The sequence below is a fragment of the Schistocerca nitens genome, chromosome 10 (genome assembly GCF_023898315.1).
Source record: "Schistocerca nitens isolate TAMUIC-IGC-003100 chromosome 10, iqSchNite1.1, whole genome shotgun sequence".
Taxonomy (NCBI): Eukaryota; Metazoa; Arthropoda; class Insecta; order Orthoptera; family Acrididae; genus Schistocerca; species Schistocerca nitens.
The window spans coordinates 216,408,680-216,432,355 of record NC_064623.1 but is presented as its reverse complement, the minus strand read 5'-3'; the positions used below and the strand labels follow the sequence as shown (position 1 = coordinate 216,432,355).

Sequence of the window (23,676 nt, the reverse complement as noted above, 5' to 3'; positions counted from 1 at the left end):
ATTGAACAGAACACACAAGAGAACATCCCCTTGTCTGAGACATGTTTAATGAACAAAGTAAGAGCATATGGACTATCAGACCAATTGTGTGATTGGATTGAAGAGATCCTAGATAACAGAACACAGCATGTCATTCTCAGTGGCGAGAATTCTTCCGAAGTGAGAGTGATTTCAGGTGTGCCGCAGGGGAGTGTCATAGGACCGTTGCTATTCACAATATACATAAATGACCTTGTGAATGACATTGGAAGTTCACTGAGGCTTTTTGCGGATGATGCGGTAGTATATCGAGAGGTTGTAACAACAGAAAATTGTACTGAAATGCAGGAGGATCTGCAGCGAATTGACGCATGGTGTGGGGAATGGCAATTGAATCTCAATGTAGACAAGAGTAATGTGCTGCGAATACATAGAAAGAAAGATCCCTTATCATTTAGCTACAATATAGCAGGTCAGCAACTGGAAGCAGTTAATTCCATAAATTCTCTGGGAGTACGCATAAGGAGTGATATAAAATGGAATGAGCATATAAAGTTGATAGTCGGTAAAGCAGATGCCAGACTGAGATTCATTGGAAGAATCCTAAGGAAATACAATCCAAAAATAAAGGAAGTAGGTTACAGTACGCTTGTTCGCCAACTGCTTGAATACTGCTCTGCAGTGTGGGATCCATACCAGATGGGGTTGATAGAAGAGATAGAGAAGATCCAACGGAGAGAAGCGCGCTTCGTTACAGGATCATTTAGTAATCGCGAAAGTGTTACGGAGATGATAGATAAACTCCAGTGGAAGACTCTACAGGAGAGACGCTCAGTAGCTCGGTACGGGCTTTAGTTGAAGTTTCGAGAACATACCTTCACTGAGGAGTCAAGCAGTATATTGCTCCCTCCAATGTATATCTTGCGAAGAGACCATGAGGATAAAATCAGAGAGATTAGAGCCCACACAGAGGCATACCGACAGTCATTCTTTCCACGAACAATACGAGACTGGAATAGAAGGGAGAACCGATAGAGGTACTCAGGGTACCCTCCACCACACACCGTCAGGTGGCTTGTGGAGTATGGGTGTGGATGTAGATGTAGATGTGGATGTAGATGTAACCCCTCGGAAACGCACTGCTGCCCTTGACCCATCCATACAAGTTTGCGCCATTCTCACTAAATTCTCGTTGACACCTTGTATTTAAAAAAGGGATCTACTAATATTTTTTCCACAGTTCTGATGAGAAATTATCCTCATAGATGTGGAATAAGTCAAAAAATCTGAACTAAATAGAGCCCTAAGGCACAACAAAGTAGTTGATGAGATGAGGAGTGCATTGGAGCTGGAACCAAAAGCCTTATATCCACTAGGTGTACACTATATTGCAGCAGCGATCCTATATTGAGCACATACCAGTGACAACAGTGAGTTAAAGTTTCAGTATACTACACGGGGTCTTGTATCTAGCAACATCACTTTTTCCACATACCGAACTGAAAGAAGGCACCAGTAGATAGGACACACCCTGAAGTGTGAATGTATGGATATTTAAAAAACTGCGGAAGGAGACTGAGGTTTAGCTACAGTAAACAGGTTCAAGTAGATGTAGTTTGCAGAAGTAGAGAGCCTTGCACAAGATAGACTACTGTGGAGAGTGGTGCATTAAAGCAGTCTTTGGACTGAACAGGTTCGAATCCTGCCTCGGGCATGGCTGTGTGTGCTGTCCTTAGGTTAGTTAGGTTTAAGTAGTTCTAAGTTCTAGGGGACTGATGACCTCAGATGTTAAGTCCCATAGTGCTCGGAGCCATTTGAACCATTTTTTTGGACTGAACATTGTTACAAAAAGTGCAGTGCAAGTATTCAAAGTGTTTCTACTGTGGAAGTGTAACTCTATTTGTATATTGTGGAAATGTAAACAGGTAATCTATTGGTTATGAATTGCGATTAAAATTGAAGAAACTGCAAAAAGGTTGGAATTTAAGGAGATGGGACCTGGATAAACTGAAAGAACCAGAGGTTGTAGAGAGTTTCAGGGAGAGCATAAGGGAACAATTGACAGGAATGGGGGAAAGATATACGGTAGAAGAAGAATGGGTAGCTTTGAGGAATGAAATAGTGAAGGCAGCAGAGGATCAAGTAGGTAAAAAGACGAGGGCTAGTAGAAGTCCTTGGGTAACAGAAGAAATATTGAATTTAATTGATGAAAGGAGAAAATATAAAAATGCAGTAAATGAAGCAGGGAAAAGGTAATACAAACGTCTCAAAAATGAGATCGACAGGAAGTGCAAAATGGCTAAGCAGGAATGGCTAGAGGACAAATGTAAGGATGTAGAGGCTTATCTCACTAGGGGTAAGATAGATACTGCCTACAGGAAAATTAAAGAGACCTTTGGAGAAAAGAGAACCACTTGTATGAATATCAAGAGCTCAGATGGAAACCCGGTTCTAAGCAAAGAAGGAAAACCAGAAAGGTGGAAGGAGTATATAGAGGGTCTATACAAGGGGGATGTACTTGAGGACAGTATTATATAAATGGAAGAGAATGTAGATGAAGATGAAATGGGAGATACGATACTGCGTGAAGAGTTTGACAGAGCACTGAAAGACCTGAGTTGAAACAAGGCCCCGGGAGTAGACAACATTCCATTAGAACCACTGACGGCCTTGGGAGAAGCAGTCCTGACAAAACTCTACCATCTGGTGAGCAAGATGTATGAGACAGGTGAAATACCCTCACACTTCAAGAAGAATATAATAATTCCAATCCCTAAGAAAGCAGGTGTTGATAGATGTGAAAATTACGGAACTATCAGTTTAATAAGTCACAGCTGCAAAATACTAATGTGAATTCTTTACAGATGAATGGAAAAACTGGTAGAAGCCGACATCGGGGAAGATCAGTTTAGATTCCGTAGAAATATTGGAACACGTGAGGCAATACTGACCTTACAACTTATCTTAGAAGCTAGATTAAGGAAAGGCAGACCTACGTTTCTAGCATTTGTAGACTTAGAGAAAGCTTTTGACAATGTTGACTGGAATACCCTCTTCAAAATTCTAAAGGTGGCAGGGGTAAAATACAGGGAGCGAAAGGCTATTTACAATTTGTACAGAAACCAGATGGCAGTTATAAGAGTCGAGGGACACGAAAGGGAAGCAGTGGTTGGGAAGGGAGTGAGACAGGGTTGTAGCCTATCCCCAATGTTATTCAATCTGTATATTGAGCAAGCAGTAAAGGAAACAAAAGAAAAATTTGGAGTAAGTATTAAAATCCATGGAAAAGAAATAAAAACTTTGAGGTTCGTCGATGACATTGTAATTCTGTCAGAGACAGCAAAGTACTTGGAAGAGCAGTTGAACGGAATGGACAGTGTCTTGAAAGGAGGATATAAGATGAACATCAACAAAAGCAAAACGAGGATAATGTAATGTAGTCAAATTAAATCGGGTGATGCTGAGGGAATCAGATTAGGAAATGACACACTTAAAGTAGTAAAGGAGTTTTACTATTTGAGGAGCAAAATAACTGATGATGGTCGAAGTAGAGAGGATATAAAATGTAGACTGGCAATGGCAAGGAAAGCGTTTCTGAAGAAGAGAAATTTGTTAACATTGAGTTTAGATTTCAGTGTCAGGAAGTCGTTTCTGAAAGTATTTGTATGGAGTGTAGCCATGTATGGAAGTGAAACATGGACCATAAATAGTTTGCACAGGAGGAGAATAGAAGCTTTCGAAATGTGGTGCTACAGAAGATTGGTGAATATTAGATGGGTAGATCACATAACTAATGAGGAGCTATTGAATAGAATTGGGAGAACAGAAGTCTGTGACACAACCTGACTAGAAGGAGGGATCGGTTGGTAGGACATGTTCTGAGGCATCAAGAGATCCCAAATTTAGCATTGGAGGGCAGCGTGGAGGGTAAAAATCGTAGAGGGAGACCAAGAGATGAATACACTAATCAGATTCAGAAGGATGTAGGTTGCAGTAGGTACTGGGAGATGAAGAAGCTTGCACAGGATAGGGTAGCATGGAGAGGTGCATCAAACCAGTCTCAGGACTGAAGACCACAACAACAACAACAACAACAACAACAATTTATTTGGTTCCTTATGCTTCTTTTGTTCAACTTTTCAGTTAATGTGTAACTGCTCTTCTTCTTTCTGTACAGGAGTGTCTGCTAGAGGAAGAAACCACTTCTCCACATGATGCAACATACATGAAAAAAGAATCCGTAAGTAGTACAGACATACAAAAAATGCCATATACTTTAGTAAGTGTGAGATATTTGTTGCTTGGTTACATCATCAGGCAATTAACTCACAAACTGTCATGTGCAAGGAATAGCTGTTTGAAGTGACTCATAATGTTATGGGGAGAAATAAATGGTATGACATGTCAATTGCAACATTCTTTATAAAATGAACAACTTGCCAAGATATAAAACTATGTTTGATGAGCACTCAGTCAAAATACCTCCCTGTTGTAAATAGTACCTTACCAACAGTCTCGCAAGCATGCCACAGGATTCATCTTGTAGCTGTTGTTTGGCAGTGATTTTCTAAATTTTTTCCTTATTCTTCCATCCATTTATATTTATAACTGTTCTTACCGAACGAGGTAGCGCAGTGGTTATCACACTGGACTCGCATTCAGGACGACAGTTCAAACCCACATTCAGCCACACTGATTTAGGTTTTCCGTGATTTCCCTAAATCACTTTAGGCAACTGCCAGGATGGTTCCTTTGAAAGGGCACGGCTGTCTTCCTTCCCCAGAATCAACCAACCAGTCTTTGTTACTGTTCTTCTGTGAGTTTGAATCAGCTGTTTATAAACACAATATGTCACACTGATTGTCTTTAATGTTCCACAACTGTCTGTTCACTTCTTCTCCGATGACAATAATTTTTGAAAGTAATAAATCAGTCTTCCTGTTACGTGTTTAGAACGTGAGATCAAATAGCCCGCCAGTCACTGTAGCTCCTACAGATTTTAAGAATTCCAAAGGTACCTCACTCACTGTTGGTAAATTCTTTGAGCTTGAATCATTTACTACTGCCACACTTCATTCACATTGCTGGTAACCTCCTCCTTCATCACAAACTTGCTCCTTTTCTGTCATCTGACTGTTATGAAGCTCTTCTTCATTGTGCAGACTCCCAAAGCATTTCTGCTATATCAGCCTTTTCTTCTGCCTGTTACATAAGCTACCCCTCTGCACTTCTTGGAATAATGCTTTCAATTTGTACCTCTGCAAAATTGTGTATAACTACAGGCTTACAATTACTGAACGATATGAAATAAAATTGTCCTAACTTCTGAACAGTTTGCATTGGGACGTTCAAACTGTACAGTTGTCTGTGAGGCATGATGTGAATTAGTATGCCCATGTGCATGTGCCTTTAGCAATGACGTCCACTTTCATTTGGATGGGTTTGTCAATAAGCAAAACTGGCACATTTGTGGGTCTTGAGAATCCGCATTTCACAATCAAGAAGTATCTTCTCCCTCAAGGGGTGACTGTGGTGTCCAGTGTCCAATCACGGAATGATCGGTGTGATATTCCTTGATGGCACAGTGACTACCGAACGCTATGTGAAGGTTTTGGAAGACGATTTCATCCACATTATCCAAAGTGACCCTGATTTTGACAAGATGTGGTTCGTGCAAGATGGAGCTCGACCCCGTCAAAGCAGAACAGTGTTTGATGTCCTGGAGGAGGACTTTGCGGACTGCATTCTGGCTCTGGGTTACCCAGAGGCCCCTGGGATGAGCATCAATTGGCTGCCATGTTCTCCAGATCTGAACACGTGCAACTCCTTTTTTGTGGGGTATATTAAAGACATGGTGTACAGCAATAACCCCATAACCATTGCTGAGCTGAAAACAGCCACCCAAGAGGTCCTCAAGAGCATCGATCTTCTGGCACTTCAGGAGGTCATGCAGAATTTCGCTATTTGTCTGCACCACATCATCACCAATGGTGGCAGGCATATCGACCGTGTCATAACCTAAATCCGGATATCTGTAGTGATGTTTACATGTTGAATAAAGTGTGTGCACTCTGTAGTTTGTAACTAATTTACTTTTTTTCATGTAGTTCAATAATTGTCATCCTGGATCCTTGTACACAGTGCTTTTTATTTAACAAATTCTTCACGTGTTTAACTCCTCCCGCTTTTGCTTCTTTGCAGTCCCTGTTAAATTAATTTTTAGGCATCTGGTAATTCTGGGTTTTTATATCAACATCTCTCTCCTTTTTATCAATCAGGGAGTTGGAGTGTTCTTCAATGTTTTATTTCATTCATTCATTACTGAACTGTCCACAGTGATAGGGTAGAGGGAGGGATGTTCGCCAGGTAGGGAAGTTTGCCATATTTGCCTTTCTATTGCAACAGATCTATTAGCACTCACTGCCATCTTTTGGCGATCACGAGAAAAGCTGCTTCAAAGCATGCCCATTCTATGCTGGCATCAGGTGGTAGCACAGAAAATTACGTATTGTCCTCACAATCAGTAGTGGAACACATTTCGTGAGAAGATGTACACTGAGATAGGGGACATTTTTTTCATCTCCACCATTTGAGATCCCTTGTAGCTACTGTAAGTGTAAATAAATTGTTATTTTGACTGCTAAAGTGTGTAAATATGTGCTGTGAGTGAAATGACAAAGAATTAATTATAAATTACTTAAAAATGCTGTGATATATTATTGCATAATAAAGCGTGCTTCTGGAGGGAATTTCGCCATAGACTACACTCGTGAACAATAAAAGAGATTATTGTAGAAGAGCTACTTTATGTAATATTTTGAGAATGTTTTCCTTTAATTGACCTCTTAATTAATGTTTATTGATATTCATTGATTTTAATGTTGACAATAATTTTGGGGGAAATTCGAAGTTGATGCACATTTCATATTCTGTTACACTGTTTAAAATTAGCTACATTGACGTTCTCTATTGACTTTCCAGGCAATATGGTTAGACAATCGAAAGGTCTGCACAGTAAATGGAAAGAAGGGGATTTAAAAAGTGCTGTTACAGCTGTTCGCAATGGGCAATCTGTGTATTTTGCCGCTAAATTGTATGGGATTCTGAGGAAAACTCTTGAAGACCACGTAAAACGTGCTGGTAGCATATCACCAAGAAAGATGTTTGGTAGGTCACCAACTCTTTCACTGGATCAAGAAAATGAACTTGTTAGCTGCACCATCAGACTCCAGTCTGTGGGATTTGGGATTACAAAAGAAAAACTACAGATGATAATATTTGAATATCGTGCAAAGAAAAATATCCCAAACATGTTTAGAAATGACCATGCAGGGAAATTTTGCTTTCAAGAATTTCGTACACACCACCCTGAAATACTTTTTCAGAAAAGGATAAAGTTTGAGTTACAGAGGATTGATGCGTTTTAACGCTGAAAGAGTATCCCAGGTTTATAATTTTCTGGGAAAAGTTAATGATGCCATGAATCTTTCATCTACCCAACAGCTGATCTACAATATGGATGAAACAGGATTGCAACTCACTCTTAATCCACAGGAGATAATGTTAGCTTTGAAAGGTTCAAAGCATGTTCACGTGGCTACACACAGGGAAAAGGGAGAAACTGCGACAGTCTTGGCTTATGTCAATGCCACTGGAACAAATTTCATCCCATTAATGATTCTATACAAGGGAAAGAACAGGAAGGATATTTGGGGTGATGGGTTGCCACCAGGTTTGATATTTGAAATTACACCTAAAGGTTACATCACTGTCGATTCATTCTGCAGATTCATGGAACATTTTAAGCGACACAGAGTGCCAGGGAAAGCATTGCTCGTTCTGGATGGACACAAAAGCCAATTGGACGAAGTAGTCTTGAATATAGCTGAAAGATCCAACCTCGAAATTCTCTGTCTGCCTGCTCATTGCTCTCATGAGCTGCAACCCCTGGATAAAAGTTTATTCCGAGCACTCAGTTTATTGGAACAAAGCTGTAGACAACTTTAGACGGCAATACCCTGGACACCCTCTGTCGAAGATCTATTTTCCTACAATATTTACAGAGGCTTGGTTGAAGACAGCAGTCCCAAGCAATACTATTTCCGGTTTTAAGGCAATCGGGATTCACTCTTTTAATCCGGAAGCCATATCAAAGGAAGCTTTTGCACCAAACACTGTCTCAGATAATCCAGTTCCTCTCGAACAGAGTTCTGCAAGCACATCTCAAATTGACCTGGTGAGCAACGACATTCACAATGTTTCTTTTCATGACCTGATGTCAACTCCTAATATCCAGAGGAAAAGGATAGCAAATACGATGAATTCATCGGCAGTTTTGGTCGCTCCGAAGCTCTTCTCTTCCAGTGAAGATGGAAATAATTCCACGACAAACACAGATAGCAGTAGCAATGAACAAGCAAGGATGTCGGAACCTGTTCAAAGAAAAAGTAGACACAGCAAAAACAAAGAGCTGCAGCCTGAGTGCAGCGGAGTAACACTGAATCCCAAGAAACATAAATGTGCCACATCTTCTACCTGCAAAGACTGTGGAGAAGATTACTACAATCCAAAAGCAAGACAAGTGGAGTGGTACCAGTGTGTAAATTGCTAGAAATGGTTTCACAAAGACGGTGACAATCAGTCTGTGAAGAAGTGTGGCTTGTGTACTGTTTGTAATGACTTGGACCCTGATACAGATTAACATGGACAGAAATGTCACAAAAATGATCTAAAATTGTATTTGTATGTCCCGTAGAATTTTCAACTGTTTTTGTAAACAGCAGAATTTAAAGAAAGCAAAATTTGATTTCAGGCGAAATTAACTCTCTGGGAGGGAAGTTCGCCAGTTGGGTACATTGTACGGAAAAAATTTCCTATCATTTAATACATCACTTTCAATAATTAATGAAGTTTTTATGTCATATATAGAAGTAAACTTATCATATTAAAAATATTTCACTATGTTTTCACAAATGAAAACAATTTAAAATATTGTTTTGTAAATTGGTGGCAAACATCCCTCCCTGTACCGTATTACACAAATTGGTAACCCATATAAAGGAACACTGAAATGAAATGCTGTGTCGTGAAGGCCTCCCGGAGGGTAGACCCGATCGCCTGGTGCAAGTCTTTCGAGGTGACGCCGCTTCGGTGACTTGCGCGTTGATGAGGATGAAATGATGATGATGAAGACAACACAAACACCCAGTCCCTGATCAGAGAAAATCTCCAACCCAGCCAGGAATCGAACCCGGGTCCCGCGGCATGACAAGCCAGCAAGCTGTCAACTCGGCCACGGTGGCGGACACTAAAGGAACATTTGAACGCAGAGTTCAGCTTTTCCTCTGCTGCTCTGTTTCATTCAGTTCTTGTCTCGTTCATGAGTGTCTAATCACTAACTTGGGTAACTGTAATGGCCTTTATGTGCAACCAGGATTTCTTTCCGATTTGAGGGATCTTCTGATAATATTCTGCTATGGTAGTCGTTGAATGTTTCTCACATTGCCCGCTTGACAGCTAAACGGCATCATTCAATCTGTATACCTCTCTTTTGCTTACTTCCACTATAGTTACTTGTGTGCCAAGCTGGGTTCTAACCATCATGAACTGTTCTATTAGGTACATACCTGTCAAGTGCATGGTCAGCTATTTTTGTAAACCTGAGCCACAGTTCTTTTACATGCTGCTCTCCATTATTGCAATACAACACTACTACCTCTTTATCTAGTTTGCCCACACATAAATCCTTCCATTTGTTTTAATTGTCCATTTTGCTTTGGCAATCATTGTTGCTAAGACTACCACATGGTCATTGATACCATTTTCTAGGTGACATTCTCAAAGAGGTCAGGTCAGTTTGTTGTAAATCTATTTGCATCATGAGTGGGTTTCCCAGCCATGTGTTTTAGGTAGTTTTCAGAGAAGGTATTTGGTAATGTTTCACTGGACATCTACTCATGCCCACCTTTATAAAACTATAAATATTACAAATGAGTATTGGAAGATTAATCTCCTCTGATGATGACAGTGTAACTGTGAAGCTTCTTTTCTAGGAAACTGAGATTTTCTGTAACGTTTTTGGTTACGTTTGGGGATGAGTCTGGTGCTCCAAAGGAGGACAGAAGGATCAGACTGTAAGCTTATGCACACCCTTAGTACCGAGTCTTGCCCAAACGATCTCACGTACAGACTGAATTTCTGTCTCAGTGGTTTTGAGTTTCTTGACCACTGTCATAAGTACACCACCTCCATTTTCCATTAGCGAATCCTTTTGATATACACTTAAATTTCCCACAAAAATTTCAGTGCTCTGAATTTTCAGATTTCAACTGGCTCGCTGTATCTAGAATTATCATTATGTAGACTAGATGGAGGCTCACGGAATCAAAACATGTCTTATGTGCACACCATGCACAGTCAGCTACCTGGCTAGCATCCTCCAATGTGTAGTGCCCACCTGAGCCATTTAGGGCGGGGCCAGGCAAGGCGTGCCAAAACTTCACGTGTGGAACATGTGCGATCCAAGGACTTCCTGTGTCGGCTTTTCTTGGACATTCTCAAAAATACAAGGAATAGCGCAACATTTCATTTAGTCTTGCAGAATTTTTCGGTCGGCATAACTCTGTGTTCAGCAGCTCTGTTTGCCCTTTGCTGTTTGTTCGTGGTATGAAGGACATTCACAGTTCCAGCAGCTGTTTGTACAAAAAGAGGCAGTCTATCCATCTATCGTTGTAAACCTTTAAAATGAATGGGAATGACAGAAGAAAGGGATGAGAATTCTCAATTCGCATAAGTGACAGGTGCTGTATATTTGCTACGAGATGACATTACAAGACATACAGCAAAAAATTTAAATATATAGTTAACAATGAAAAAGCGAAAAATTACAAAGATCGCCATACGGGATACATTGTTCTGTACACCATAAAGCACTTTTTGCTAAATTTGCAGGCCTAGAGCAATAAATAAATAAGTGGTATGAATAGTAAAATTTCTGAAGTAGCACGCATTATTCTATTGTCAATTGCAACATTTCAGTGGAAATGAATGAAGAGTGTGGAGATTTCATATATTATGGGAAAGTATGTCGATTGAGTCGAGGGCATTCCTGGAACAATTTTTCGATTTAAAAGTCGCTATTGTTGAATTTATGGAGGAAAAAAACGAGAGCAGGAACAAGAATTAGAATATCCTATATGGATTGCAGACTTTACATTTTAAGTGGACTTTGAGTGCACACTGTCTGCAGTAAAACATTGCAAACTAACTTCTTTTTGATTTGATGGGGATGTGTTTAAAAAGATAATTGCATTGTAGAAGGGACACATTCTCGCAAAGACAGTCCAGTACCTAATCTCACTAGCCTGTAAGTGAATGCGAAGTTTCAAGAATTCACTGTGGCCTTGAGAGTATTACAGGGATTGTTCTGCAAAGGTTTCAGGACACTGCCAATCTTACATCTGAATTAGAGTTGTTTTCAAGACCTTTTGCTGTTTCATTTGAGAGCGCCATTGTGCACGTGCAGATTACCTGACTGACCTGCAATGTAATTAAAGTTTTACTGACAAATTTTCTTAAGTTAAAACTGTCCAGGACGCCTACATTACTTTCCCCAGGGAGAGTTTCCAGGTCTCCACAATGTGGTTGTGAAATGTCTGCAATGTTTCTATCGACATATTTGTGTGAAAGATGTTTGTAGGGTTCCATACCTCAATCGGTAAAAATGGAAGCCTTATATGATCGCTTTGTTGTCTGTCTCTGAAAAACATTTTTTTCAGGAACGATTAGAGGTATCAAGTTGAAATTTATGTCACATACTGAAGTGTACAGTTACTTGGTGGTGTAAGAAATTGAAGCTTCTTAGTCAATGCGATCAAAAGACATGGCCATTTGTGTCACATTTTTTGATACTCACAAACTTACATGTCGAAACCTGTGGGGTACTTCCTAGAATCGTGCAATTAGTAAGAAGCAAGGTTCGCGGTACAACCAAAGAAAAAACCCAAAAACTGTAAATCTGTAATTATATCACTTGAAAATTTATTTTTATTCTTTGCTATCTTACACTCTGTCTATTCGTCTGTTTGTTAAGACCCCTCTTTATCAGGAACGGGTAGATGAACCAAATTTATGTCACATACTATGGTCTGTAGACCCTTAGTGGTGTATTAAATGTAAGCTCCTAAACCAGTACAACCAAAAGATATGGTCATTTATGCCACACATGTTGACACTCTCAAACTCTCTCATCAAAACCTTTTGGGTACTTCACGTTGGCCTGGAATCACGAAATTTGACAAGAAGCAAGGAATCACAGTACAAGTGTAAGTCACGATTACATGGCAGCTTGTGTGCAGCTGTTCGTATGCTGACTTTTTTTACTAGATGAAAATTATATTAAGTCTTCAGCGACGCAAAAATACTTAAATAATACTCAAAATTTATTCTGTTTGTGATGTATGTTGTATGTGAAATATAAAACCAGGTTGTACTGCCATTGAAATACAGTGCATTCGCAGTTTTCCCCTCTTCCGCCTCCTCGCACTTAGGTAGTGTGGTGTGGTATGATGTGACGGTGGGGGAAACGTGCAGCGAGGCTGAGCGCTTCGGCACTCGTGCCCGGGCACAGCCTGTGAGCTGAAATCTTGGCTGCTCCTGATTTAGGGAAACTGTACAGTTCTCAACCCTATGGGGCAAATCTATTAAGTTGTGGCCTAGATTACCAAATAACCTTACACTTGACTCAAATCCAGGGGTATGATGAGTTACTGGGCAATGCTGCAGATTTTGAGCTTTGTAGGAACTCTACGAGCCGGGCTAGTCTTCTCGATCTATCCTGCCAGTCACTGGAATGATCCAGATAAGATTTTGGAGCCCAAGTGACATGCTGTTTGTTCCAACATGTACCCAGTCAGTAGTCTTTTTATACGAAGTGTATTAACCTTAACCTGGATTTTGAGTGACCTATTTACAGTTTTTTAACATTATGGAGTTATTGTAATTTATTTACTTTGATTTTTAATAGCGAGTGAATGTTTGATACGTATGTGAAGTATATTATGAGACAATTAAATGGCTTGTGCTGTGTAGGTGTACAGAAAAATTCTTAAATTTCTCATTCTTTCCCCCACTCCCCTATTTCATAGGGTAGAGATATTTGTGCAAGACAGAAATTTTTATGTATAATGTTGTTAAGTTTGATTTAACCAAGATTAATCATCATCTTCCATCCATGATTAGGCCTCAAACCTGTTCCAGTTTTATGAGTCACACCATTGCTTGTACAGTCAACCTGCACAGGTTTTCCCAAGGAGATGGTATGGTATCATTTTGGGTTGCATGACTTTCTCTATCCTTTCTTCACATTGGTGCCAATATGAATTATCAGCTGAGGCACAGTGTAGTGCTTGCTTCACTTTGTTCCAGCCGTGCATTATTCGGCACATTATGTTGGAGATGACATCCTCTGGTGTTTCTTGCAAGTGACATTTCAGCTGTCTGGATAGACACTGTTTTATCAATTTTACAAATGTTCCATGTTTCATTGACTTACAGGAGCAACTGATCTGTAGTTATCACCACCACCACCACCACCATCATCATCATCGTTATCATTATTGTTATTAATGTCCTTAATCCTTTCAGGAGCTCCAAAATGACGTGGAGTCAACAAGCTATGGCAGTGAACCAGAAAGGTATTGTACAACAATTCATTTTAGTTATTTTTAATTTTGCGTACTATTGTTTTCGTATCCAGATTCTTGTACAGGCAGTGTGCCATGAATGCTACAAAAATTCCCCCTTTTTCTTGCTTTCTTTCTTATGTTTGTTAATTTACCCTCATGTCAGCACCTTTTGAATTATTTCTGATGGCGAACAGTTTATCCCTTGCAAATTTTCAGTGTAACATTGTAAAAAGTTGTGTAAAATTAAGCTTAACTCTCTCTGTTACTGGATATGATTTTTTGCAATTATATTATAAATGCAAGTGCTATCCAGGAAGTAACGTATGTTGGACTGTTAATAAAATAGTGGAACTGCGGAACAAAATTTATTGGAAAAACTTAAAAACTACCAGTACCACTTTGTATTTCTTGCATGTAGTCACCATTGAGATTTGAGTTTACCAGATACGTTAGCAAGTTACCAAATTGCCACTGCATGATATTCTGCTGTCAGAGACTGCAGTGTCTCTCTAATGGTATCTTGAAGTTGTTTTTCTGAGTCAAAGTGTGTGGAGCCAAGCCGCTTTCCCTTGTGCATGAAAAGACGGAATTTACTGGGAACCAAGACTGTTCTGTAGAGAGGGTGTTCAAAAAGTGCCATTTGAACTAATTCTTGTGTTCAGTGGGCAGTGTGGGGCATTGCATTGTTGTGTAAAAGTCACCTAGAGTCAAGAGTTGGTGCTTGCTTTGAATTTAGGGTAATTTATTTAAATGTCACTGATTGCATATCAGTTTGATCTTAGTTCAGTAAGAGAATCCAGTTTGCGAACTCGTTATGTTGTATAACACTAAACTTGCATCAACTGAATGATATCAGCTGAATTAGTGCGAGATATGCACGGCAACACCACTAAATTTGGTATCGACTCGGTTATCGCATTTCGACTGCAGATGTTAATCGTAGATAGTAGGTACACAGTATTTAAAATTTGTAAGTTCCTGGTGGTAAAGATGGAGGAAAATAAGTGGAAGAAACTTCTTAGACTTCTTCAGGAAACTGATCTACAGCCCAAAAACATTGAAACAGTCAGATATCTGTATGAAGTTGTCAGATATCTGTAAATCAAATGAAGAGAAACAATATACACACATCAAAACAAGTATTGCATCAGCCCGGTTTCCAGAACTCCTGAAGATAGACGTCGAGGGTGGATATTGTATCACAGGCACAGTCCCTCTGACTGTTCAGAGATGTCACTAAACCTGAGCAGCGCCTGTTAGACGGAGGGCGTCCAACAGCTGTCCAGTTCCAGTCATTCCACCAGGAAGGAGGTTCACGTCTCGTGTTGTCTGTTGTTCACTCATGCCTAGACGACGGTCAGTACTGCGGTTCGATCATGTGCACATTGTTACTTTGTGGCAGGAAGGGCTCTCAACAAGGGAAATGTCCAGGCGTCTCGGAGTGAACCAAAGTGATGTTCTTCAGACATGGAGGAGATACAGAGAGACAGGAACTGTCGATGACGTTCCTCGCTCCGGCCGCCCAAGGGCTACTACTGCTGTGGATGACCGTTACCTGCGGATTATGGCCCAGAGGAACCCTGACAGCGACGCCATCATGTTGAATAATGCTTTTTGTGCAGCCACAGAACGTCGTGTTGTGACTCAAACTGTGCGCAATAGGCTGCATGATGCGCAACTTCACTCCTGACATCCGTGGTGAGGTCCATCTTTGCAACAACCACACCATGCAGTGCGGTACAGATGGGCCCAACAACATGCCAAATGAACCACTCAAGACTGGCATCACGTTCTCTTCACTGATGAGTATTGCATATGCCTTCAACCAGACAATGGTCAGAGACGTATTTGGAGGCAACCCGGTCAGGCTGAACGCCTTAGACACATTGTCCAGCGAGTGCAGCAAGATGGAGGTTCCCTGATGTTTTGGGGAGGCATTATATGGAGCTGACGTACACTGCTGGTGGTCACAGAAGGCGCCGTAACGGCTGTACGATACGTGAATGCCATCCTCCGACCGATAGTGCAACCATATTGGCAGCATATTGGCGAGGCATTCGTCTTTCGTGGACGAGAATTCGCGCCCCCATTGTGCATATCTTGTGAATGACTTCCTTCAGGATAACGACATCGCTCGACTAGAGTGGCCAGCATGTTCTCCAGACATGAACCCTATCGAACATGCCTGGGGTGGATTGAAAAGGGCTCTTTATGGACGAGGTGACGCACCAAGGGATCTACGCCGAATCACCGTTGAGGAGTGGGACAATCTGGTCCATCAGTGCCGTGATGAACTTGTGGATAGTATGCCACGACGAATAGAGGCATGCATCAGTGCAAGAGGACGTGCTAGTGCTTATTAGAGGTACCGGTGTGTACAGCAGTCTGGACCACCACCTCTGAAGGTCTCACTGTAATGTGGTACAACATGCAATGTGTGGTGTTCATGAGCAATAAAAAGGGCGGAAATGATGTTTATGTCGATCTCTAGTCCAGTTTTCTGTACAGGTTTCGGAGCTCTCGGGAAAGAGGCGATGCAAAACTTTTTTTTTCCTTTTTTTTTTTTTTACACGAACGGCTGCGCGCGGCGTACTTTGTACACGCGTGAAGAGTAGCTGTCTTGGCCTTACCAAGAGAAACGTGTATGAGTAAAAGCGTAGTTTAATCTTAGTTTAATTAAACTACGTTAAAATAAACTTACATGAGCGAAATCACTGTTTAAGTAAACAATTATAAAATAAATTTTCATTATATCACCCTGATACCACGTTCAAGTGTTACGCCACAGTAGTGACACACTCGATGCGATATACAGCGCAGTTGCATCAAATCACTGCCAACCGGTTATCCGATTGCTGATTATCTTGTAGACAACTGCCTATTTGTGGGTTTGTGCCGCTGGCTCGCAACCTGAGTCGTCGTCTTGCACGGATCTGTATAACCGATACCGTAGGGAATACATGGTTTGGCAACTGACAATTCGAAATCATGTAGTGTTGGCCATCATGTGGTGTGGTCAGTTCGGCTGCAAACACGAACTTAGACGACAGGATTTCAGAAGCTGCAGTACGGGGGAAGTCTTTGATGGCTCACCCGAGAATGACTGGCAGATGGCAAGTCAAAATATCGTGGGGTGTAGCAAACGATAACTGACTGCACGCCAAAACTTATTTGAATATGCATATGAATTTTGCTCCCTTCTTCTGAGGTGCATTGACTGGCTGCAAAACCTACGCTACATTGCCAATGAATCTATCACAACAGTTAACTTCGCCCGTGACGGATTGCAGTTTCTTCAGATTGTGAGGAGGGAGCACGCTACCAGTGGCTTGTACAAGTGGTTGTGGGGCGAAATTTCCTTTTCTGCTGGCCAAAAAATCTAAATATTGCACAGATTGACTTTTCTTTAGATTGCATTTCAGTCTGCGTTCTGTAATGTGGCGATTACAAATGTGAAGATTGTGCAGATGTTCGTATTAAATAGCACCTATAACACCTATAACATCAAAATAATTTCAACACGCATGAGTATTGCGGACCAGTTGATCTTCATAGCGCTGAAAAATGGCGGGGGTGTTGCAAATTCCAAGGGGTAAACTGTGATACTGACATTGCCTGAATGGCGTGTTTAAAACTTAAACCTGTTGCGACTCCCAGATGCAATGGAAGCTGTGTATATGTGCCTGAAGGATGACCTTGATAAAACATTCGCCACGTGTCCTTGAGGGTGAAGGCTCAGAAATGTATCTATTACATTTGAGTATTTACTTCGTTGAAAGTCCTCAGAAAATGTGAAGGTGGTGTTTGCCTTGCGAACAACTACTGATGGAAATGCCCAGTAGCCAGATGAGACGGGTGTGACGAGGTTTCCTTCCTGTGGAGCTCAAGTACCGCCCCGGCTGTGTCATAGCGGGTGTGAGGTATAGCTTGGCACTGACAAAATGGGGAAATATACACTACTGGCCATTAAAATTACTACACCACGAAGAAGACGTGCTCTAGACGCGAAATTTAACCGACAGGAAGAGGACGCTGTGATATGCAAATGATTAGCTTTTCAGAGCATTCACACAAGGTTGGCACCGGTGGCGACACCTGCAACGTGGTAACGTGAGGAAAGTTTCCAACCGATTTCTCATACACAAACAGCAGTTGACCGGCATTGCCTGGTGAAACGTTGTTGTGATGCCTCGTGTAAGGAGGAGAAATGCGTACCATCACGTTTCCGACTTTGATCAAGGTCGGATTGTAGCCTATCGCGATTGCGGTTTATCGTATCGCGACATTGCTGCTCGCGTTGGTCGAGACCCAATGACTGTCAGCAGATTATGGAATCGGTGGGTTCAGGAGGGTAATACGGAACGCCGTGCTGGATCCCAGCGGCCTCGTATCACTAGCAGTCGAGATGACAGGCATCTTATCCGCATGGCTGTAACGTATCGTGCAGCCACGTCTCGATCCCCGAGTCAACAGATGGGGACGTTTGCAAGACAACAACCATCTGCACGAACAGTTCGACGACGTTTGCAGCAGCATGGACTACCAGCTCGGAGACCATGGCTGCGGTTACCCTTGACGCTGCATCACAGACAGGAGCGCCTGCGATGGTGTACTCGACGACGAACCTGGGTGCACGAATGGCAAAACGTCATATTTTCGGATGAATCCAGGTTCTGTTTACAGCATCATGATGATCGCATCCGTGTTTGGCGACATTGCGTTGAACGCACATTGGAAGCGTGTATTCGTCATCGCCATACTGGCGTATCACCCGGCGTGATGGTATGGGGTGCCATTGGTTACACGTCTCGGTCACCTGGCTCTATCCTTCATTCGATCCCTGGGAAACCCTACATTTCAGCAGGATAATGCACGACCGCATGTTGCAGGTCCTGTACGGGCCTTTCTGGATACAGAAAATGTTGGACTGTTGCCCTGGCCAGCACATTCTCCAGATCTCTCACCAATTGAAAACATCTGGTCAATGGTGGCCAAGCAACTGGCTCGTCATAATACGCCAGTCACTACTTTTGATGAACTGTGGTATCGTGTTGAAGCTGCATGGTCAGCTGTACCTGGACACCCTATCCAAGCTCTGTTTGACTGAATGCCCAGGCGTATCAAGGCCGTTATTACGGCCAGAGGTGGTTGTTCTGGGTACTGATTACTCAGGATCTATGCACCCAGATTGCGTGAAAATGTAATCACATGTAAGTTCTAGTATAATATATTTGTCCAATGAATCCCGTTTATCATCTGCATTTCTTCTTGGTGTAGCCATTTTAATGGCCAGTACTGTAGTTTACTAGATGTGAATCTGAGACTGTGTGTCTTTTGCACAGTTTTAACCGAGGAAAAAAAGGACTGACCACTTTGTGCATTATCCATCAATTGTATGGAAAGGAACCTTGGTGAATTTTGTCGTTGGTTGAGATTCTAATCTGACTGAAAGCATGTGGATGTCATTCCATGAACTAATGAGAGAAAAGGTGCGTGGAATGTCCGAAGCTTGAACATGTTACGGAAGCTAGAAATCTGAAAAGGGAAATGTGTAGATGGAAAGAAGATACGGATTTCTGATCAGATAAATATAGGTTAATATCAACCAGCAAACCCACAAAGACAACAATAGTTTACATATGCATGGTGACAATTATTGATCTATATGAAATAAAATCTTCATAAATTCTGAACAGTTTGCGTTATGGCGTTCAAACTGCACGGTTGGCCGCGGGGCATGATGGGAATTTGCATGCGAATGTGCATGCGCCTTGTTGTCGGCCATGTCCACCTGAAACAGGCAAGCTGCCTGAGCGTATAGCGCTGTGCGAGCAATAACAGGCCAACTGTGGCGCAAGGGAAGTCTGCGACCAAGTTCAAGCTGAAGACAACCGGTCCACGTGTGCTAACAATCATGAATTTGATTCGCAGGTTTGAGAGAAGGGGTAGTGTTCGTGATGTCAGTGTTGACAATGTCGGCAGTCCAAAAAGGGTGAAAATACCTGAAAATATCGAGAAGATACGCGCTGTGTTTCAAACCAGCCCCAAGAAATTGATCGGTCGAGCTGCACAACAGATGGGAATCAATTGGGAGACACTGTGACAAATTGTTGTTGAAGACTTTCATCTCTTCCCATACAAAATTCAAACCCATCAGCCATTAAGCCCCAGGGCCATGGAAGAGCGGTTCTGTTTCTCCAACACAGAACTGACGAGTGGGACTTTGATGTGAATATGGTTTGGTTTAGCAGTGAAGCCCACTTTCATGTGGATTAGTTCGTTAGTAAGCAAAATTGGCGCGTTTGGAGGACTGAGAATCCGCATTTCGCGATCGAGATGTATCTTCACCCTTTACGTGTCCAGTGTCCAGTCACGGAATAATCGATGCGATATTCCTTGATGGCACAGTGAGTACCGAACGGTACGTGAAGCTTTTGGAAGATGATTTCATCCCCATTATCAAAAGTGACCCTGAGTTCGACAAGATGTGGTCCATGCAAGACGGAGCTCGACCTCATCGAAGCAGGAGAGTGTTTGATGTCCTGGAGGAGCACTTTGGGGACCGCATTCTGGCTCTTGGGTACTCAGAGGCCACGGGCATAGGCCTCAAGTGGCCGCCATATTCTCCGGATCTGAACACATGCGACTCCTTTTTGTGCGGCTATATTAAAGACAAGGTGTACAGAAATTACCCCAAAACCATTGCTGAGCTGAAAACAGACATTCCCAATGTCATCGAGAGCATCGATGTTCCGGCACTTCAGCGAGTCATGCGCCACACCATTGTCACGGATGGCAGGCATATTGAACTTGTCATAACGTAAATCGGAATGTCTGTAGTGACGTTACATAAATGAAATGTGTGGACGCCGTAGTTTGTAACTAATTTACATTTTCTCATGTAGTTCAATAATTTTCATCCTGTACACGCTGACGTCGCAAGCAGAAGATAAAGAGGTAGAGAAAATATATGAAGATATCGAACGTATAATTCATACATAAAGGGAGATGAAAATATAATGGCCATGGGGGACTGGAATGCGATTGTAGAGGAAAGAAAGAGTTACGGGACTGTATGTGATTGGTACTAGGAATGAGAGAGGAGGAAGACTAATAGGGTCCTGCTGCAAATTTCAGCTAGTAATAGCGAATATACTGGTCAAGATTCACAAGAGGACGATGTATACTTGGAAAAGACGGGACATACGAGGAGATTTCAGTTATAGACTCAGATCACAATTTAGTAGTTATGAAGAATAGGCTAAAGGTTAAAGAGACTAATCAGGAAAAAACGAGCACAAAGAAGTAGGATACGGAAGTAATAAAAAATAAAGAGTTATGCTTGAAGATCGCCAAGGCTGTAGATCATGCGATAGTGAAAAGCTCCGAAGAAATGACTTTACAAAATCAGCTTAACAGCTAATGCATCCAAGTTGCTGACAATAGTAATATACAGAAGAATAAAAAAGAAAATTGAGGATTTATTACATGACAATCATTTCGGCTTTAGGGAAGATAAAGGAACCAGAGAGGCAGTTTAGACGTTGCAGGTGATAATGGAAGCAAGATTAACGAAAAATCAAGACACGTTCACATGATTTGCGACTGGAAAAAGCATTAGACGATGTCAGATAGTGTAAGATGTTCGAAATTCTGAGAAAAATAGAGGTAAGCTATAGGGCAGGACGAGTAATATACAGTATGTACAAGAACCGAGAGGGAACAATAATAGTGAGACCAAGAACGAAGTGCTCGAGTTAAAAAGGGTGTAAGACAGAGATGTAATCTTTCGCCCCTATATTTCAGGCTATACATCGAAGAAGCAATGATGGAAATAAAGAGAAGGTTCAAGATGAAAGGATATCAATGATTATGAATGATAAGATTCGCTAATGGTATTGCGCTTCTGTGTGAAAGTAAGAAGAATTACAGGATGTACAGAATGGAATGAACGGTCTAATGAGCACAGAATATGAATGAGAGTAAATCGAAGAAAGACGAAAGTAATGAGAAGTGGCAGAAATGAGAACAGCGAGAAACTTATCAGGACTGATGGTCCTGAAGATGAAGGCAGCAAAATAACCCGTGATGCACAGAGCACGAAGGAAATCAAAAGCAGACTGCCACTGGCGAAAAGGGCATTCCTGGCCAGAGAAGTCAACTGTTATCAAACATAGACCTTAATTTGAGGAAGAAATTCTTAAGAAGGTACGTTTGGAGCACAGCATTGTAGTGAAACGTGGACTATAGAAGTCCGGAACAGAAGAAAACTAAAGCGTTTGAGATGTGGTGCTGCAGAAGAATGTTGAAAATTAGTTGGACTGGTAATGTAAGGAAAGAGGCGGTTCTCTGCAGAATCGGAATATATGTAAAACACTTGACAAGAAGAAGAGACGTGGTGGTAGCACATCTGTTAACGACATCACGGAATAACTTCCGTGGTATTAGAGGGAGCTGAAGAGGACAAAAATTGTTGAAGAAGATTGAGACTGCCGGCGGGGGTGGCCGAGCGGTTCTAGGCGCTACAGTCTGGAACCGCGCGACCGCTACGGTCGCAGGTTCGAATCCTGCCTCGGGCATGGATGTGTGTGATGTCCTTAGGTTAGTTAGGTTCAAGTAGTTCTAAGTTCTAGGGGACTGATGACCTCAGATGTTAAGTCTCATAGAGCTCAGAGCCACGATTGAGACTGGAATACATCAAGCCATTGTCGTCGTCGTCGTCGTCGTCGTCGGCGGCGGCGGCGGCGGCATCTGCAACTCGATTCCGAGTATGCACAGCTTCTTCCTTCGTATTATGAGCATTTCAGTTCAGCTTATGGATGTGTTTCCAGTGGATGAACAGCAAATCCTGGTATAAAACGCGCATCCACAAACATCGCACAGAATAGTTGGAGGATGGTGAGGTTGTAACTGACGGAGCTTGCTTGCTTGTCGCTTGGCCTCCTCATATCTGCAGCGTTCTCCTTCAAAGAAGTTGACGGCGCTGGATGTAGTGTTCCTCCACAGTAAGCGGTCCACAGCTCATTCTTCCCATGTTTGTATGTTTAGGCCAGTTGTGTTCACGGTGTATTTTATCTGGTCCTTTAAGTGCTTCACAGGGGCTCCGTGAGGTCTACTGCCAGAGCGAAGTTCACCGTAAAGAATTTGGCGGGGAAGCCTTCTATTACTCATGCGATGAACTTGGCCTAACCATCTCGGCTGATGAGCGATGATGGTTGCCTCAATCCTGCTTAGATGCGCTTTCTCAAGAACCGCAATGTGGGTCACAAGGTCTTCCCAATTAATGTTCAAGATGTATCTGACAATTTGTTGGTGGAAGTGTTAAAGTTTCCTTGGTATCATGGCGGTAGTGTGTCGAAGTTTCACAGCCCTACAGGAGCATAGAAGTGACAATAGCTCAGCACACCATGAGTTTGGTGTGCAGCTTTAGGTCTTTATTCTTGAAGATTCTGTGTGTTAAGCGCCTAAATGCTGCATGGGAAGCCTCCATTCTTTTATCAACATTTTGTTCGCAGTTACGCCGTATAGACAACATGCTTCCGAGATATGAAAAATACCTAACCGTCCCCAGTGCTGTGTCTAGGATAGAGATATTCAACTCTGGGAGAGTTAATCCAGGCGTAGGTTGTGCGAGTACCTTCTTGTTTCCCGCATTGACGATAAGATCAAAGCGATCACACGCAGTTTTAAAGCAGTTGACTGACAATTGTAACTCTGCTGGTGTTATAGCAGTATATGCAGTGTCATTGCCGTACCGTAGTTCTGTAACATGGGTACATATTTGCGAATGAAGCTTTGCCAGATTGAAGAGACTTCCATCAAAACGAAATTTATTCTCCGTGCTGTGGTTGTTTGCAGATTATTTGTGCAGTCATGTACAGAGCAAAGAGGGTTGGAGCAAGAACACAGCCTCGTTTCAAACCCTGAGTGACTGGAAACAAATGCAGTGCAGTGTTACCATGAAGATCCTGTCCAGAGATGCCATCATGTATAGCTTGAACCAGATCCTCAT

General features: G+C 42.0%; 1 protein-coding gene across 4 annotated transcripts in view; it reads left to right on the top strand.

Moving 5' to 3' along the window:
• LOC126210109 (zinc finger protein 501-like) overlaps nt 1–23,676 on the top strand; it is a 366,536-nt gene that overhangs the window by 261,579 nt on the left and 81,281 nt on the right. For all 4 annotated transcript variants that reach the window (XM_049939248.1, XM_049939250.1, XM_049939251.1 and 1 more), the window contains 2 exons: nt 4,157–4,219; nt 13,624–13,673. In XM_049939248.1, coding sequence (XP_049795205.1) covers nt 4,157–4,219; nt 13,624–13,673 — 113 coding nt within the window. The remainder of the gene's footprint in view (nt 1–4,156; nt 4,220–13,623; nt 13,674–23,676) is intronic.